Source organism: Rhinolophus sinicus, chromosome 1 (genome assembly GCF_057876585.1).
Source record: "Rhinolophus sinicus isolate RSI-liver-muscle chromosome 1, RSI-T2T, whole genome shotgun sequence".
NCBI lineage: Eukaryota > Metazoa > Chordata > Mammalia > Chiroptera > Rhinolophidae > Rhinolophus > Rhinolophus sinicus.
Window position 1 is genome coordinate 157,012,622 of NC_142501.1, and position 19,081 is coordinate 157,031,702.

A 19,081-nucleotide genomic window follows, 5' to 3' on the forward strand; every position below is an offset into this window, starting at 1 on the left:
AAGAGAGAGAACTGGATTTACCACAGTCCTTGGTCCAGGACTGTAGCCATTTCAAGTAGACATTAATGTAAAGGCTTATCTCCGAAGTATAGTAAAAATAAGGCACACTTTGTTTTGTTTGTTTGATTGTAAGTCAGTCTGTTAAGTAGTTTATAGGTGAATTTCTTGGACTGCTTACCTAATTTGTAAACTGAATTGAGTATTTATTTAAGTCTTTATTTCTACAACAACCTATTTTTATTTTCTTATCTCAGTGTCTCTAACATATTTTCATTAATATGTTTTTAACATTTAAGGGAAGGTGAAGTTTAAGGAAATTTAAGAAGACATTATTTCTTATAAATGTGTGTTTGTTCATACTTATTTGAAGAGGTATATTTATTAATCTACTCATTTATACATCTACTTTTATACAAAGTGGATAAGACAATTATTATTGTTAAGGACTGTATCTCTACATCTTTCTTCTAGAGGTTTTCCTGTTTTGTTTTTTCCTTTCTTCTCTTTTAATGAGTAAATAACAAAAAATAAATGAATGAAGTCATAAAATTAATTTCCAGAAGGGTATTAAGAAGAAAGTAAATCCAAAATTCCAACACTGAGAAGCAACCACTATTAATACTGGACAGACCTAACTTCACATAAGCCCTCTGGTGTGCTGGGTCTGGCTTGTACTGATTTACAAGAACTAACTGTGAGTGTTTTTTCCCATTTCTGCATTCAGGGATGTTACATTGGTAGATTGAAAATCAGCCCTGGCGGGAGTACTTACATCATGGCTATAGGCTTCATTCCAGGGCTTTGTTGTATTTTGACTGTTGTTGTTTTGAAAGCCAATTATTAAACATTTATAAGCACACACACAGCATACATACTTATCATATAAACAGATATGGAAAGACAGATAAGCATTTTCATATGGAGACAGACAAAAAATACGCCAGGGTTTACATACTATTTTAAATTTAAATAATAATTTAAATAATTTTAATTTATTATATATAATATTAAATAATAATAATTTAAATTTATTCAATTTAAAATTATTCTTAAAGAAGAAAAAGAAATAGAAATGAAACTAAAAGAATTGCTAAACTTTATTGACATTTTCTAGTTTGGTTGGTGGGAAGACGTGCTATTCCAGACTCTATGTAACCCACAGGAAATGCTTATCCTCTGGGGAAGGGGAGGAGAGAGAGTTCTTCCAGTAATCTGTCCTGAGTGTTCTAGCCACCTTGGTCCCTGGATTTTTCAACTCCACCTTTTTATCTCAGGGAGTTCTGCCTGGGTTCCCATTCTCTGCTCTGCAGCCTCAAAATTCTCTCAAAGCAGTAAGCTGGGGCAGGCAATTGTAGGACTCACCTCATTTACCCATCTCTCAATGATGACTGTCCTTATTGCCTGATGTCCAGTGTATTTCAAACTATTGTTTCAATCTATTCTGTCCATTATTTGTTTTTGTCAGGGGGGAGAGTAAATTCAGTCTCTGTTATTCTATCATGGCTAGAAGCAGGAGTTCCAACTTAATATTGATGCAAATAGAAGATTCTTTTCAAATTGTGTTGATACTGTAAGTGGTTTAGCATTACTTCTCAATTGCTTCATTAATTCTCTGCCTTCTAAAAAAAATAGTTGAGACATTAAATAAAATATTAGATGGTGAAGTCTTGATAAAATGAAAGGTGCCAACTAAATATTGGTAATTTTCAGAAAATGATTTTTAGGTTTGTGATATGCATCAGTTCTGCTTTTAGAATAGGCCATGATATCTGCATTTGTCCTTTTTAAGTCTAAAGCTAAATACTGTAATGCTCCTACTGCTTTTGTATTGGCATTCATGGAGTATACAATCTCATACGTTCTATTAGGGCCACAATAATGCATGTCTTACTCATAATGTATATTCATTATCAAGCATAGTGTTTAGTACAGAGAAGACACAATAAATATTGTTGAATTAATGTACAGGTTCAAGAGCTGTATATTAGTGAATTCATATACAGTTTTGAGAACACTTATCACAATTGAATTTTTTAAAATTATTATTGGGGAATTTGGGGAATATTGGGGAACAGTGCACCTGTCCAGGGCCCATCAGCTCCAAGTCATTGTCCCTCAATCCAGCCATGGAGGGCGCAGCCCAACCCTAAGTCCAGCTGCCGTCTCCAATCTTTAGTTGCATGGGATGCAGCCCACCATTCCATGGAGGGAATCGAACCGGCAACCCTGTTGTTCAGAGCTCACCCTCCAACCAACTGAGCCATCCGGTTGACCCACAATTAAAATTCTTGAACATATACTTTTAATATTGTTTAAAGAGCGCTACATTAATGTTAACTAAGTCTTTTTTCTTTAGAAATGTAAGCCTTTAATGAAATTTATCCATCTCTGGGAATTATGCAAGAACTAATTAACATCACTTTTATATACATTACAGATTGTGTTCGCTCACTTGTATGTTTATGTATTGAGCAAACATATTTTTATATTATGCAAATAGTTTTTTGCCATAATAAATCACACTGTTAAATGATTTAAACTGTTGTGTAAAACACTTAGCACATAAAAAATAATACTGTTAATAGGAATAATATATGTTCTCCTTTACCAGGTATCATAAAAAATTGATACAATCTCAAAAAAATTGAGATAATTGCCTTATCAGTTTTTCAGATAATGGGAATTTTCCATAAATAGTATTAATATTTTACAAATAATTACTTATTTACCTTATAATTTTAAAAAATAAATTCCATAAGTCTTTCTTCTTAAATAGAGCAAGATTATGTTTAAATTTATCTAATAATTCCAGTATCAACCCATGAATCATCAAGTACTATTTTATGGCTATAATATATTAATATCTTTTGAAGTCTATGTGAAGTTGATGGTCTCTACATGAAATTTTTCCTACTTTCTGTGCCTTTATAAATATGTCAGTGTTTTTACAGTTTTCCTCTCTCCTTCACTCTGAGGCTTCCAAATGGCCCTTTTCACTTTTGTAGTGATTCTGTCATCTTCAAATAAACTTCCCCATTTTTCTAATAAAGGGTGGACTTCATAATAAAGGCTTCACTGTAGGCTTTTTAACTTAGAAGCATGTCTTCTTTTTCATCCTGCTTCTGGTTCTTAAATTAAAATTGTTCTTTGACATTTTACATTTTATCATCACTGTCACATCTAGAAGAAAAATCACATATATAAACCATATCCAAGCATAGGATGATAAAGTTTACATCCGAAAAGACCAAAATACCCCTAAAGGTATGTGATGGCCTTTTAGCTTTAGAGGACTGTGCATAATATATAATCCCCAAGTGAGCAATGTTTTTTTCAAATCCTTCACTTTTTGATCTGTGATATAACTTAACGAACTCCAATATATCCTTAACATTAGGCTCAAACAGCTTGTCTTCTTGGAAGCCATTTCTAACCCTTCAGATAGAAACGAAAATTTCTTCTAAAATTTATCTCTAGAACCTATGTTTCATATATTTGTTTACATATGTATTTTGCTTTTTAGACTGTAATTTTCCTGATGACAAATAGAGTGATTTAAGTGTTAATATGTAAAAGCTCAATGAATGTGTTTTGAATAGGTGAATTTTCCTTTCAACAATTATCAAAATTACACGATGTTTTGTGAATTCTATGGAATTAATTTAAACAAATAATATATAAGGCACTGTAAATATGTAGCTAAATATATAGCTAAATATGTAGAAAAAGAGATAAGATGGTGTAACGCAGGAGCTTCACTCCTGGCAGGCTCTTGGATTCGGTAAGGCTGAAAAAAGACAAAGGAGCCATAGGTAAAAGGTTCATACTACACGTACACTCTCTAGGCAGCTGGTCCAGACACAGGAAACAGCATCCGTGCTCTCTGGAGCAGCCACGACAGTTTTACAGCATACTGAACAAAAGTGGCTTACCGCCAGCTGGTTATATAATGGAGGCTTTGGGGGCGGGGAACAAGTGTCCAAGTGGTGTGCCCATGCATGGGTTACAAGCTCAGCCAGTACTTTTCCACGTGAGGCCAAGAGCCTGGCTCTACTGTTTACTGGCCCTGTCCCAACGGATAGTATAGTAAGCAAATAACTGTGGTATTCGATTAGTTCAGGTAGTGTAAAATATGCTTTTGTAACAAGTAAATCCTAAATTCTCAGTGGTTTACTGCAGTAGGATTTTATTTCTCATTCATTTACATCTGAGGTGGGTCTAGCAACTTTACAGGGTGACTACTCCAAATCATTACCCAAGGTTCTGTGCTTTTTCCATCATGTGTTTCAGCTGACTTGGAGGTCTTGCCTACAAAAATGGATGAAAGAAAGAGAAAACATGAAATAGCACAAAAATCTTTTCAGAATGTGGTTTGGAAGAGACATTTGTCACTTGTCATGTTCATTTGGCCAAAACTCATCTTGTTACTCTCTCTAGATACAGGGGCTCAGAAATGCCTTCTTGTACTGATTAGTATAATGTATTGTCTTTAGCTAAGTTGCCAAGTAAAATAAGTGGTAAGACAATTTGTACAGGCAACTTAAAGAAGAATAGTTTACTGTACAATTCTTTCAATTTTATTCTTATCACTACACTCCAAAGTATTTTCTCCATGTATCATTAAACTACAAGTATAGAAAGCTCTTTTGAGGTGAGGAAGCATATCATAATGATCACATACCTCTTAGCACTGCTGAGCTCTTATTCCATTCACCTTTGGATAAATTGCTGTTTATAAATATTGTATTGGCACCAGCATGATGCATCTATTAAATATTGATTTAGTAAGAGGTATGCAGTAGAGTTTACCTTGTAATTATTTTACTTTTTAGGAAGTACCGATAGGACTATTCTTTCAACAAAACAAAACAAAACAAAACAAAAAAACACCGAAAATAAAACAAAAAAACTCAACATTTCATTAGTTTAATAAGGTTTATTGGAATAACTTTTTATGCTACTCTTCCTAGCGAACAGACATGTTCTGTGTATATATGAGGCACACACGCAAAAACATACAAATGGACACATGCCTACACAAAAATAAACAGTGATCCTAATACAGTTCTAATCTTTGATAACATAATGTTTGATTATATAAATTAACATTAGTGATTGTAGCACAGACCTAATATTTGAATTTATGCCTTCAGAAATATTGAAATATTTTTATTCCCAAAAATAGTTTTAGGTCATTTATGCTTAAATTCTAATTTCATATTTGATAAATAAATTTGATATCTAACGTATAATTTGATAATTCTACTGCTGCTCAGAGAATGTATTTTTAACATTCAATATTTTATGCCTCAAAAAATTAGTAATTTTTCATTCTGAATATAACTGTAAGAAGTACTACAAGGGAAACATAGAATAAAAGCACATAGGATTGTGTCTCCATATTTTACAAATGAGGAAACTGCTTACAACTGGCTAAGATTAGTCAACAACTCAAGGATTGAGTCAATAATTTAAGAATTATAAATAAAACTGTATAGACTTGGATTCAGACACACTTGAATTTAAGTTTTGGTTCTGTTGCTTAATTTCTATATGACAATATATGTTACTTAATCTTCCTAACTTTCAGTCTTTTATTTTTAAAATAGGGACAATACTACATTAATTTCAGAGTTGCTGTGATGATTAAATGAAATAACAAATGTAAAGTAGCTAATATGTAACTCAATAAAATTCTAGTTATTAGTAACAAATTTCTGTTTCTCTGATGAGAATAATAATACATTTTATTTTTAACTTGAGGACTTAAATCATTTTCAGACAAAGAAAGTATAGGAAGTTTTGCTTATATTTTTTTCCTTTGCCTATCATTATTAGTAAATTGAGTTTTGGCAAGAAGGTTTTCTATTAATATAATTTCTTGAAATTTGAAAATTATAGTAAGATATGTCATCTGAACACATGTTATAATTGAGCGCATCAAAGAACAGAAAATTGAAAGTATTGTTGAATTTAGAAATTTCCTGAAAATTGAAAGTATTGTTGAATTTAGAAATTTCCTAAGTGTTGTTAGAAAACTACTGTCAAGAAGACAGTTTATTTTAGGCCTGTTACTATGACCTGAAATTTTCACCAACAATTCATGGCTCTTGCATCACAACAATGCACCAGCTCACACGGCATTGTGTGTGAGGGAGTTTTTAGCCAGTAAACAAATAACTGAATTAGAACACCCTCCCTTCTCACCTGATCTGGCTCCTAGTGACTTCTTTCTTTACCTGAAAATAAAGGAAATATTGAAAGGAAGACATTTTGATAACATTCAGGACATCAAGAGTGATATGATGAGAACTCTGATGGCCATTCCAGAAAGAGTTCCAAAATTGCTTTGAAGAGTTGACTAGGCACTGGCATCAGTGCATAGCTTCCCAAGGGGAGTACTTCGAAGGTGACTATAGTGATATTCAGCAATGAGGTGTGTAGCACTTTTTCTAGGATGGTTTCTCGACCTTAATTGTCAGACCTAATGTGTGTGTACTTGGACAAGTAAATGTAAGTGTTCAGAAAGTAAACAGAAAGCAGTCCAATTTCTGAAGGATGCAGTGGAGCGCATGCATTCATACAGAGCTAAATCATGATATGAAGGAAATTTAGTTAAAATTCAGAAGTTAAAAATAAGCTTTCAGCTCTTCACCATTAAGTATGTTAGCTATGTTCTTGTCATATATGGCCTTTATTTTGTTGAGGTATGCTGAAATTTGTTCGCTAAATTTTTCTATATTCATCAGGGTTATTGGCCTATAATTTTTGTTTGTTTTTTTAGTATATTTGTCTGAATTTTTTGTGCCAATGTTGGTCTTGGGAAATGAACAGGAGCTTTTCCTGCTCGTCAATTTTCAGGAATAGTTTGCGAAGAATAGGTATTAATTTTTTTTAAGTGTTTGGGTAAAATTCTCCTATGAAGCCATTTGGTACTGAACTTATGTTTGTTGGGAGTTTTTTGATTACCGATTCAATTTTATTAGCAGTTATCAGTCTGCTCATATTTTCTGTTCCTTCCCCATTCAGCCTTGGAAGACTGTAAGTTTCTTGGAATTTATCCATTCCTTCCAGATTGTCTACTTTGTTGGATATAATTTTTCATAGTATTTCCTTATAATCTTTTGTATTTCTCTGGTGTCGGCTTGTCACTTCTCTTTCATTTCTGGTTTTATTTACATGGGATCTTTCTCTTTTTTTCTTGATAAGTCTGGATAAAAGTTTATCAATTTTGTTTTTCTTTTTAAAGAACCAGATCTTGATTTTATTTATTTTTTCTATTGGCTTTTTACTCTATTTCATTTATTTCTACTCTGGTCTTTATTATATCCTTCCTTATACTCTGGGCTTTGTTTGTTCTTTCTTTTTTTTCTAGTCCCTTCAAGTGTAAGGTAAAGTTGTTTATTTGAGATATTCTCTTGTTATTTGAGGTAGGCCTACATTTCTATAAATTTTCCTCTTAGACGTGCTTTTGTTGTGTCCCACAGATTTGGGTCATTGTGTTTTTATTTTCATTTGTCTTAGGGTATCTTTTGATTTATTCTTTGATCTTATTGTTAACCCATTCATGGTTTAGTAGTGTGTTATTTAGCCTCCACTTATTAAGTTTTTTTTCCAGTTTTATTCTAGTAATTGATTTCTAGTTTTATGCTATTGTAATTGGAGGAGATTCTTGATGTGATTTCAATCTTCTTAAATTTATTGATATTGGTTTTGTGGCCTAACGTGGTCTATTCTGGAAAATGTTCCAGGTGCACTTGAAAAGTATATTCTGCTGCTTCTGGGGTAAATGTCCTAAAAATATCAGTTAAGTTCATCTGATCTAATGTATCATAAGGGCAGTTTCCTTTTTGATTTTCTGTCTGGATGATCTATCCATTGATGTCAATATGGTGTTAAAGTCCCCTACTATTGTATTACTGTTGATCTTTCCCTTTATGTCTGTCAATATTTGCTTATATATATTTATGTGCTCCAACATTGAATGCAAGATATTTACAAGAGTTATATTGATCCTTTTATCATTAGGAAATTAAATGCTCTTCTCATTTCTATTTGCATAAAATGTCTTCATCCATTTACTTTCAGTTTATGCGTGTCTTTTGATTTGAAGTGGGTATCTTGTAAGCAGCATACCTATGGGTCTTGATTTTTATTCATTCAACAACCCTATGTCTTTTTTTTTTTTTTTTTTTTAAGATTTTATTGGGGAAGGGGAACAGGACTTATTGGGGAAGAGTATGTACTTCCAGGACTTTTTTCCAAGTCAAGTTGTTGTCCTTTCAATCTTAGTTGTGGAGGGTGCCATTCAGCTTTAAGTTGTCCTTTCAGTCTTAGTTGTAGAGGGCACAGCTCAGCTCCAGGTCCAGTTGCCGTGTTAGTTGCAGGGGGCACAGCCCACCATCCCTTGTGGGAGTCGAACCGGCAACCTTGTGGTTGAGAGGATGCATTCCAACCAACTGAGCCATCCAGGAGCTCAGCGGCAGCTCAGCTCAAGGTTCAGTCTTAGTTGCTGGGGGTGTTGCCCACCACCCCTTGCAGGACTCAAGGAATTGAACTGGCAACCTTGTGGTTGAGAGCCCACTGGCTTATGTGGGAATCGAACTGGCAGCCTTCAGAATCAGGAGCATGGAGCTCTAACTGCGTGAGCCACTGGGCCTGCCCAACCCTATGTCTTTTGATTGGAGCATTTAGTCCACTTACATATAACGTAATTATTGATAGCTATGTAGTTGTTACCATTTTATTAATTGTTTTCTAATTGTTTTGTAGTTCTTCTCTGTTCCTTTTTTAATCTCTTGCTCTCTTCTCTTTATTTTTTGTATATCTCTTGTAGATTTTTGGTTTGTGGTTATCATTTACTTCCTAAACACCAAGCTATGTTTGTAACAGTCTATTTTAAGTTGATGGTCACTTAAGTTTGAACACATTCTAAAATTACTACAATTTTTACTTACCACTGCCACATTTATATATATTTCATTACTTTTTACTTCTTTTGTATGTGTTTGTGTGTATCCTTTAATTTATTGTAATTACACATGATCTTTGTACTTTTGCCTTTTCACCTTTGTACTAGCTTTACAGTTGGACGGCCCACTGCTTTTACTGTTTGTCTTTGTCAATGAGATTTTTTTTTTTTTTCTTTCCTTTATTTTTTTTTTATTTTCTACTTGAGGAAGTCCTTTAGCACTTCTTGTAATACTGGTTTAACTTTTTTCTTGTCTGGGAAACTCTTTATCTCTCCTTCAATTCTAAATGATTACCTTGCTGGGTAGATTAATCTTGGTTGTAATTCCTTGCTTTTCATCACTTTCACTATTTTGTACCAATTTTTTCTGACCTGCAAAGTTCCTGTTGAGAAATTAGCTGACAGTCTTATGAGAGCTCCCTTGTACATAATTAACAGTTTTTTTCTTGCTACTTTTAAGATACTCTCTTTGCTTTAACCTTTGACATTTTAATTATGTGTTTTGGTGTGGGCCTTTGGTTTATCTTTTTTGGGACTCTGCACTTTCTGGACTTGTATGTCTATTTCCTTTGTCAGGTTAAGGAAGCTTTCCATCATTATTTCTTCAAATATGTTTTCAATTCCTTGCACTCTCTCTCCTCCTTCTGGGACCCTGTGTTGTAAATATTGGTACACTTGATGATGTCCCATAGGTCTCTTAAATTATTCTCATTTTTTTGTTACCTTTTTTTCTTTTCGCTTTTCTGATTGGGTATTTTCTGTTACCTTGTCTTCCAGATTACTGCTTCAGTCTTCTACTTCATCTAACCTGTTTTTGAGTCCATCTATTATATTTTTCATTGCAGTTATTGCATTCTTTATATCTGACTGGTTCTTTTTTTATGATTTCTATGCCTTTGTTGAGGTTCTCAGTGAGTTCATCTGTTCTTCCCTTAATTTCATTGAGCATCCTTATAACCAGCGTTTTGAACTCTGTACTGGGTAGATTGCTTGTCTCCGTTTTGTTTAGTTCTTTTTCTGGAATTTTGTCCTATTCTTTCATTTGGAACCTGTTTATTTTTCTCCTCATTTTGGTGGACATCCTGTGTTTGTTTCTATGTGTTAGGTAGATCTGGTACATCTTCCAGTCTTCACAGAGTGGCCTTATGTAATAGGTGTCCTGTGAGATCCAGTGGCATAGTCTCCCTGTTTACCTGAGCAAGGTGCTCCAGGGTTGTCCCTTGTATGGATCGTGTGTGCCCTGATGCTGTAGTTGACCTTTGATTGCTGTTGGCACATCAGTGGATGGGGTTGACCTTCAGTCTGACTGGCTGTGAGAGTTAACTTTGACTGCAGTGGACAAGTTGTTGTGTGGGAGCTGACCCTATGGAGCAGGAGTCACTTTAACAGGATTGTGGTGCCAGCTGAGTCTGCCCATCAGGGTGTCATTTGTGCAGCTGGTTGGGTGGTGTTCTGGTGTGGACTGAAGCCACCCACCAAGTGTGTTGGTTCTGGAACCTCTTAGGAGGGGCTCCAGTGCAGACCAATGTCAGCTGCCATTTATGCCTGGCTTGAGTCTGCCAGGTGAGAGCTACAAAATTCTCTGGCTGATTGCCACTTGTGCTGGGCTTGGAAGCACTCAGGGCAGGCTATGCTGTGAACCGAGGCCAGCTGTCACTAGTGCCAGGCTTGGGATACTTTGGTGGACAGCACGATGCAAGCTGAGGCCAGCCACGACTTGTGCCAGGCTTGTGGTTGCTTAATTGAAGTTATGTTGCAAATCAACACTGGATGTAGCTTATGCCAGATTCAGTTTGGTCCACCTTATGGGAGTTACAATGCAAGTTGATACCAGTTGCACTTTTGCTTGGCTGTGAGTTGCTTAGAAAGAGGTACAGGACACACTGAGGCTAGCCACTGCTTGTTTGGGTTTTGTGGACCTTTGAGATATTTTAGGAAAGTCCACAGCATGAGCTTAGGATGTCCACTTGTGTGAAAAAGCTTCTGGAAGCCTATTGGGCTAGGCATAGGAGTTGGGTGGGGTGGAGTCTCCGGTAATCATCACAGCTGGCCAAACGATGTTAACCAGCTTAATGGAGAGCTCTGATTTGTGCCTGCCTATGCCTACTGGCTAGGTTGGAGAAAAGCTCAACAAAGCAGCAATGGCGCCTGCCAGCACTTCCATCCCTAGAGGGAATTGCCCCTCCAGCTATCACCCTGAAGCTATTCAATCCAGTTCCTCCCTGTATGTCCTAGGTGCTTTTAGAGCTGCTCACCCTGCACTGGAATGCAGAGTGAGTGAATTTGCAAGCCAGTGAATTTGTGAGTGAATGAATTCATGCTGGGGCCCTTCAAGAGAAATGCCTGGGACTCCAGCAGCACTCTGTCTCATTTGGATGCAATCCCTACTGGTTTTTACAGCCAGATGATATGGGGACGCCTCTTCCCAGCACTGATGCCTTGGCCTTGAGATCCCAATTTAGGACTGGGACCCTTCAATCCTCAGGGGGGCTCTGCAGTTAAGATATCCCTCCTGATTTTTAATTGCCACATTGTGGATGTGGGACTTGCTTGTGCCACATCTCTAACCCTCCTGCCTGTCTCATGGTGGCTTCTTCTTTGTATCCTTAGTTATAGGACTTTTGTTCATCTAGTCTTCATGTGATTTTCAATGATGGTGGTTCTATAATTTAGTTGTAATTTTGATATGGTTGTAGTAGGAGACGTATACAACATTTGCTTACTCCACCATTTACAAGGAATCCTTACAATGTATTCTGAATTGACAAGAAGAATACAAACTTTTTTTAGTACAATTCCAATTTTGAAACTTTTGAATAACATAAGATTCACTTGCTAGGATATTCCCAAATCCTCAGGTCTTTGGGGTTTTCCTTCTGATAATTATGTAATAGAATGTTAGATTTGAACTAATTTGGTTTTATTTTCAGTAAAACCTCAAGACAATTTTGTAGGACCGCCATGCAGACTTATAAATAAGGGTAACAAGGAACATTTATCATAAGGCTGAGGAAATCAAAGGCCCAGAATTAGAAATTAGAAGAGGATTGAGAGGGAAGGGTCTTGGAGTGTGGGAGTGCTTGCCCCTCAACTCACGCTTAGAAAAGGAACTAAAGGAGACATGCAGAGAGTTTAATATATGTACCTAACATTTTGGAGAATATAGTGGACTTGTGTCTGCCTTACACTCAAGACATCTAAAGTGCCCAGACCTGGCTGGATGGTTTGTTTCTCTGATAGTGGAGCAACAGAGAGTTGGTGGCATTTGCCAACTTACACTCCTAGAGTCTTTTCAGACAGAAGATGCATGAGTGTGAACTGTGGGCCAGGGATGATTGACTTATTTGAGTGAGGGTTAACTGAGGCTCTACAGCAGAGTGAACTGTAGGATTTCTTAAGGCTGAGGAAAGAGCCAGGAGCAGCCAGAGATGAATTTCCTCACATGAAGAGAAGTAGATGAGAGATCCACAGCAATAGTTTAGTGAGTCTGAAGAGCCCAGAAATGTGCCCACAAAATTAATGTTACTGAAACGGGTCTGTGGGCTCATTGCCCGTCTTACACAGGGAAGCCGAGTCTGAGGCAAGAAGTTTTTCACAGAGAAAAGGGTTTATTTGTGAGGCAGCCAGACAAGGAGACCAGAGATAAGGCTCAGATCGGTCTCCCCGATATGGGTGAGGGAAAGCTTTTAAGAGGGAGGGAGTGAGATAGTAAATCTTATAAGACATTGTTTTGTTAACTTCTGATTGGGTTAGATTAAGGTGCCAGGCCAAGTGCAAATTATTAGGCACCCCTAGCTTCTGAATACTGTCCACAAGGACTGGGTTTGTGTACAAAGGTTAGAAGAAATTCCTTTCCGGCTGTCCATCGGCATCAGTGTGTTTCTTTTGTTGGAATATGGGAGCTCATCAAATTCATTTTCATTAAAGCCCACATATCATCTTTTGCCCAACCAATTTGCAAGGTATGAAGAAAAGAGTTAAGCAGTCCTGAAAAGCCTGCTTGCAAAGTTGGCCCTTCGTTAGTTTCCAGGCTGACGAAAGAGCCAGCAGAGATGAATTTCTTCACATGAAGAGAAGTAGATGAGAACCCCACAGCAATAGATTAGTGTCCCTGAAGAGCCCAGGAAACTGCCCACAAAAGCAATGTTACCAAACCGGTCTGTGGGCTCAATGCTGGTTGTACACAGGGAAGCCAAAATCTGAGGCAAGAGGTTTTTCACAGAGAAAAGGGTTTATTTGTGAGGCAGCCAGACAAGGAGACCAGAGAAAATAAATCATAAACAGTCCCCTATGTTGATATAAAGTTTCTTTACATGACAAGAGTGACTCACCTTGTCTAATCTGTGTATTTAAACAACATAACATGCCAAACCCCTACTTTCCATCTGGAATTCTGATACATGCTAGGAAGAAGGTGCCCACGTGACCACTCTCTAATTAAAAACCTTGAGCACTGACTCTCTAATCAGCTTCCCTGGTGGACAACACTTCACATATGCTGTCAAACTCATTGCTGGAAGAATTAAGCAGGTCCTGCATGACTCCACTGAGAGGATTCTTGAAAGCTTGTGCCTGGTTTCCTGCAGATTTTACTTTGTGTGCCTTTTATTGGCTGATTTTGGTTTGTAGCCTTTTGCTATCATAAACATTTAGCTTTCAATGTGTCCTGGTAGCTTGGTGTCCTAGTAAGTCCTAGTAAGTCATCAAACCTGACAGTGTTGGGAACCTCTGACATACAGAGTGCGTTGAAATGTCTATGTTAAGATACAAAGATTTTAAATAAAAATATTTATTGAATGCATATATACTACGTGAATGGAATTATGCTCAGTGAAACCAAGACAAGTAGTCTAGACCTATTTTAAGAAATTCACAGTATGGTGTCTATGTTTCCACACAGAAGTGTATAAAAAAATATTCAATTAACTGAGTCAAAGCAGAATAAGGAAAATTCAAGAAGATTATTTCAATGGGAGTTTTGAAGAAGTAGACACCTCATCTTGTTCAAATTATCAGGAAAGCTAGAGACATGTGAGTTAGCTTTTAAGGAACAAGTAGGTTTTGTCAGGTTATGTTATCTGGAGTCATAAGGAGGGGAGTTTTGGAAGGTTTCCCTTCTAAACTTTCCCTTGAAACTTTGCAAAGGGATAGAAGGTATAAAGAAGTGAAGTACAGAGTATATTGAAATAAAATAGAATAAGTGTTACTTATGGGACAAAGTGGAACTTTCAAATGCTCTTGTTTAATAATCATAATAATTTGAATGTTTTATTTATAGCTCACTTCCATGCAAAGCTTATGGATTATTATAGAAGGCCCATCAAAATTATATAGCTTTTTAAAAGTATCTCTCTTAAACTCAGGCATAGAATTGACATTCTACTGGTTTCTAATTATGCTTTTTCTTCTCTGCCTCTCCTTTGTTCAGGTCCATAATGAATGAGAATTGGAACTCAAATTCTTCAGAAAACTGGCATCACAGTTGGAGTGTCAATGACACAAAGCATTATCTGTACTCAGATATCAATATTACCTATGTAAACTACTATCTTCACCAGGCTCAAGTGGCGGCAATCTTCATTATTTCCTACTTTCTGATCTTCTTCCTGTGCATGGTGGGAAATACAGTGGTTTGCTTTATTGTGATGAGGAACAAACATATGCACACAGTCACTAATCTCTTCATCTTGAACCTGGCAATAAGTGATTTACTAGTTGGCATATTCTGTATGCCTATCACACTGCTAGACAACATTATAGCAGGTATGTTGACTTGTGTGCAGTGCAAAGATAATATGAGTACATGTCCCATCTCCCTGTAGCCATGGCAGGGTCATCCATTCATTCACAAATTTTTATGGAGTTTAAAGACCTGCTCCAGGTACCTGTCCTCATAAGGTCTATAGTCTAAAGGAGGTGAAAGACTATAAACTAATACTGGGGGTGCCAAAAAAAAATAAATAAATAATAATAATAAAAAAAAAAAATATATATATATATGGACACTTTGGTCAATGTTGCTCATGCAGTAGTTTGCCATGATCAGAAGTGTCTGGACGCTGATGGTAACCACCTTGAACACCTCTTGTAATTGAAGAAGTCAAGCATGACTTGTATTCATCTTTTGTTATTGGTATATATTGAGTATTACAATTTTAATAGTTTTTTCCTTTCTTAAAATGTGTATACATTTTTTTGGCACCCTCTGTATATAAGAGGTCAGAGAATGAAAAGAATTATGGAGAAAAATAAAGCAGTGACAGAGATGAGGAGTGGATGCTGTTATTTTTATAGTGTTCACTGAAGGTCATCAGTGAAGGGGATCTGTATTACTAAAGATTATGAATTTGCTTAGTGCAGTTCAGAACACACATAATATGGTAGAAATATTACTGAAGATATTACGGATTGTAAAGTTCAAGGAACTAGGAAGTTTGGTTTCAATTGATGCAGTGTCTTCAATCTAACATAAATAGATATTTAGGCCCTGTTGTAGTTAACTGGGGAGATTTCTAACAGTTTTTGACGGAAGATGGAGCAGCAGTCCCAATGATTTCTCAAAAAGTGGTAGTTTCATCAGTGGTAACTCACATATGCAACAATAAGTAATGATGAGTAACTTTTGAGTACTAGTCATAGAGTACTTTTGGGCCCATATTACTACTTCTTTTGCACTACATTGTACACTTCGAAACTGCAAGAACAGTGTGTCTCCAGCTCCCTATAGTTTTGTTACATAGGACCTGCTTAAGAAATATTTTTTGCGTTAATGAATAGTACTCAAATATTCATATTCCAAATCTATAACAAAAAAATAAAACAATAACAACATACCAAAAATATTTACAGCAGCATGAGCCATGCAATCATTCTTATCTTTTATAGCGCTCAACATCAATTTATAGAAGAATAAGAGATTTCTCTATAAAATTTACCTGTTTCCTTCCTTTGTCTGGAGTGAGAGCCAGGGAGAGTTTAAAATGCCTATTCTATCACCGTGTACTCAAAGAGTCTGTGTCTTTGTTATGTTTATCATTTAAAAAACAATATTTATTGAGGATGTACATTTTCAAAATACTGTGCTAGGTAAAAAAGAAAGTGAAAGAATTGAGAAAAATCATCATTATCATTCTCAAGAAACCTGTTTCACGAATAAGAAGTGTTCTCAATATTTCCCATGTAAATATTTATAATTAAATTATCATTTAAAACATTTTCATATATATTACTCTTTATTATCTCTGCTTCCCATTCCCAGGAGGCAGCCATGTTCAGCATTCTTTACCTTTTTTTGGTAATCACTATCATATTTCTAAGTAACATGTTTTCATTATAATGTATTACTTTTGAACTGTAGAGATGTAATTTAGTTTTCATAATCCTCTTTTTACCACAGGAGGTAGTGTTCCTCACCACACTCCACTGAAACGACAGCATTAGGACAAGAGAACGCAAATCCATAGAAACTGAATGTCAGATACTATTGAATGTGAAGTTGAGAAAACAACAAGAGTGGCTGAAATTCTGTATAAATGCAATCATACACATTTATACAGAACCACAAATACACATTCACACACATATATGTTCACAATCTCTACCTCCTCTATTCTCTCGATATAATGATATAATTTTTGGTTAAATCAAAATTCAGAGTATACGAGGCCAGACAATTAAGTTTGGGAACTCATTCTAGAAAAAGTGCTATATACCTCGTTGCTGAATATCAATTACTACAGTCACTTTTGAAGTACTCCCCTTGGGAAGCTATGCACTGGTGCCAGCACCTAGTCCACCCTTCAAAGCAATTTTGGAACTCTTTGCTGGAATGGCCATCAGAGCTGTCGTTGTATTACCCTTGATGTCCTGAATGTCATCAAAATGTCTTCCTTTCAATGTTTCTTTTATTTTCAGGTAAAGAAAGAAGTCATTGGGGGCCAGATCAGGTGAGTGGGGAGGGTGTTCCAATATGGTTATTTGTTTACTGGCTAAAAACTCCCTCACAGACAGTGCTGTGTGAGTTGGTACATTGTCTTGATGCAAGAGCCATGAATTGTTGGAGAAAGGTTCAAGTAGTCTAACTTTTTCACGCAACCTTTTTAGCACTTTCAAATAGTAAACTTGGTTGACTGTTTGTCCAGTTGGTATAAATTCATAATGAATTATCTCTCTGATAGCAAAAAAATGTTAGCAAGATCATTGCAAAAAGTTCACGAACTTAATTGTCAGATCTCATACATTCTATTATTACATCTATCTTATCCCTGCTGAGCCAAGTAGAGTGCTATGATAGCAATTTTTCTTTTGTAAAATGTTTTTTCGTTTGTTTGTTTTCTTGGATTTAATAAGGGCATCGTATTTTGATTTGCTTAGTTTTGTCTGTGTACCTATCAGTAATGTATCTTCATATTGTCTACTAGTATTGATTTCTTGTCAATACCTTCAAACATAACAAGTAACCTGTAAATTGCATATTATTCCTGGAGAGTGCTCTCAGTAGTCCTCTTCCCATCCAGACACAGTGCTCTCCAGGCAGGGAGCTCAACTACTACTCTGGGATGTCACTTCACTGAGACCCTAACAATCTCTTCGCCTCTCTCAATTCCCTGTTTTGTGGATGCCATTTCTTTTCTTAGTTTATTTCTCTGTTAATTTCCAGTGAAAGTGCATTGATATGAAAATGTTTGAGGTCTTGTAGATCTGCAAATATCTTTATTCTGCTCTCACACTTGATTAGTTAGCTGTATAAAGTATTCTAGGCTAGACATTTTTTCCCCTCGAAACATTTGAAGAGATTACTCTATTATTACTACTGAGAAGCCAGGTATTACCGCTGAAAAATCTAATGTCATTTGACTCTTGTTTCTTTTACTCCTGATTTCTATTTTGTCTTAAGACAAAATTTCTACTGTTGTCTTAAGCTCTTAGGGCTTCTATTTATCCCATGTTCTAAATTTCAGGCAGTTATGCCTTCAAGTGTGTTTTTATTTTCACTTGCTAGGTCCTTTTCATAAAAATATGAATGCCCTGTAATCCTGGGGAATTTTCTTACAGAGTTTGTTTCTGTTTTCTTTTCTTCAACTCACATTAATCAGATATTGGAGATTTTGAGTTGCCCTCACCCCCCTTTTTTCATCTTTTTTCTTTCATTTTTCTGTTTCTTATTATACTTTCAAAGATTTTCTTAACTTTCTTTTCCAGACTTTATGATGAGTTAATTTCTATTATTGTATGTTACATTCTTTGAGCTATTTTTATATTCTGTATTTTCCTTATACTATTATGCACATGTTTCATGCATAATACGTGTTATATGAAGGTCTGACAATTTGCGAACGTGTTGCAATGATGTTGCTAATCTGTTTTGATATCACAGGGATTATTCGTTATGCATTTGTGCCAACTGGACAAACAGTTAATCAAATGTACTATTTGGAAGTGCTGAAAAGGTTGCATGAAAAAGTTAGACTACCTGAACCTTTCTCCAACAATTCATGGCTCTTGCATCACAACAATGCACCAGCTCACACAGCACTGCTGTGAGGGAATTTTTAGCCAGTAAACAAATAACCGTATTGGAACATCCTCCCTATTTACCTGATCTGGTCCCCAGTGACTTCTTTCTTTACCTGAAGATAAAGGAAATATTGAAAGGAAGACATTTTGATGACATTCAGGACATCAAGGGTAATACAACGACCACTCTGATGGCCATTCCAGCAGAGTTCCAAAATTTCTTTGAAGGGTGGACTAGGCGCTGACATCAGTGCATATCTTCCCAAAGGGAGTACTTCGAAGGTGACTGTATGATTGATATTCAGCAATGAGGTATGTAGCACTTTTTCTAGGATGAATTCATGAACTTAATTGTCAGAGGTTATTATTAATAATTTTTATTTGCTTTTTCATTGATCATCTACCAGATTCATATTGGTTTTCTCAGAAATTTCTGTCTTCCTGTTTGTTTTAGACTCTTCTTTCATATTTGAGGTTTTCCTGGTGTCAACTGCTACTTAGCTCTCGTGTTTCAGAATGAGACACTGTGTGGTTGCCTTGAACCTCTGCATGCCTGTGGATTGAGGTTAGGACCACTAACAGCTTCATTAGTCT

At 36.0% G+C, this 19,081-nt stretch overlaps 1 protein-coding gene across 1 annotated transcript in view; it reads left to right on the forward strand.

Moving 5' to 3' along the window:
* Positions 1 to 19,081, forward strand: part of NPFFR2 (neuropeptide FF receptor 2) — a 58,608-nt gene that overhangs the window by 26,472 nt on the left and 13,055 nt on the right. The window contains exon 2 of the mRNA XM_074324474.2: positions 14,400 to 14,734. Coding sequence (XP_074180575.1) covers positions 14,407 to 14,734 — 328 coding nt within the window. The 5' untranslated portion in view covers positions 14,400 to 14,406. The remainder of the gene's footprint in view (positions 1 to 14,399; positions 14,735 to 19,081) is intronic.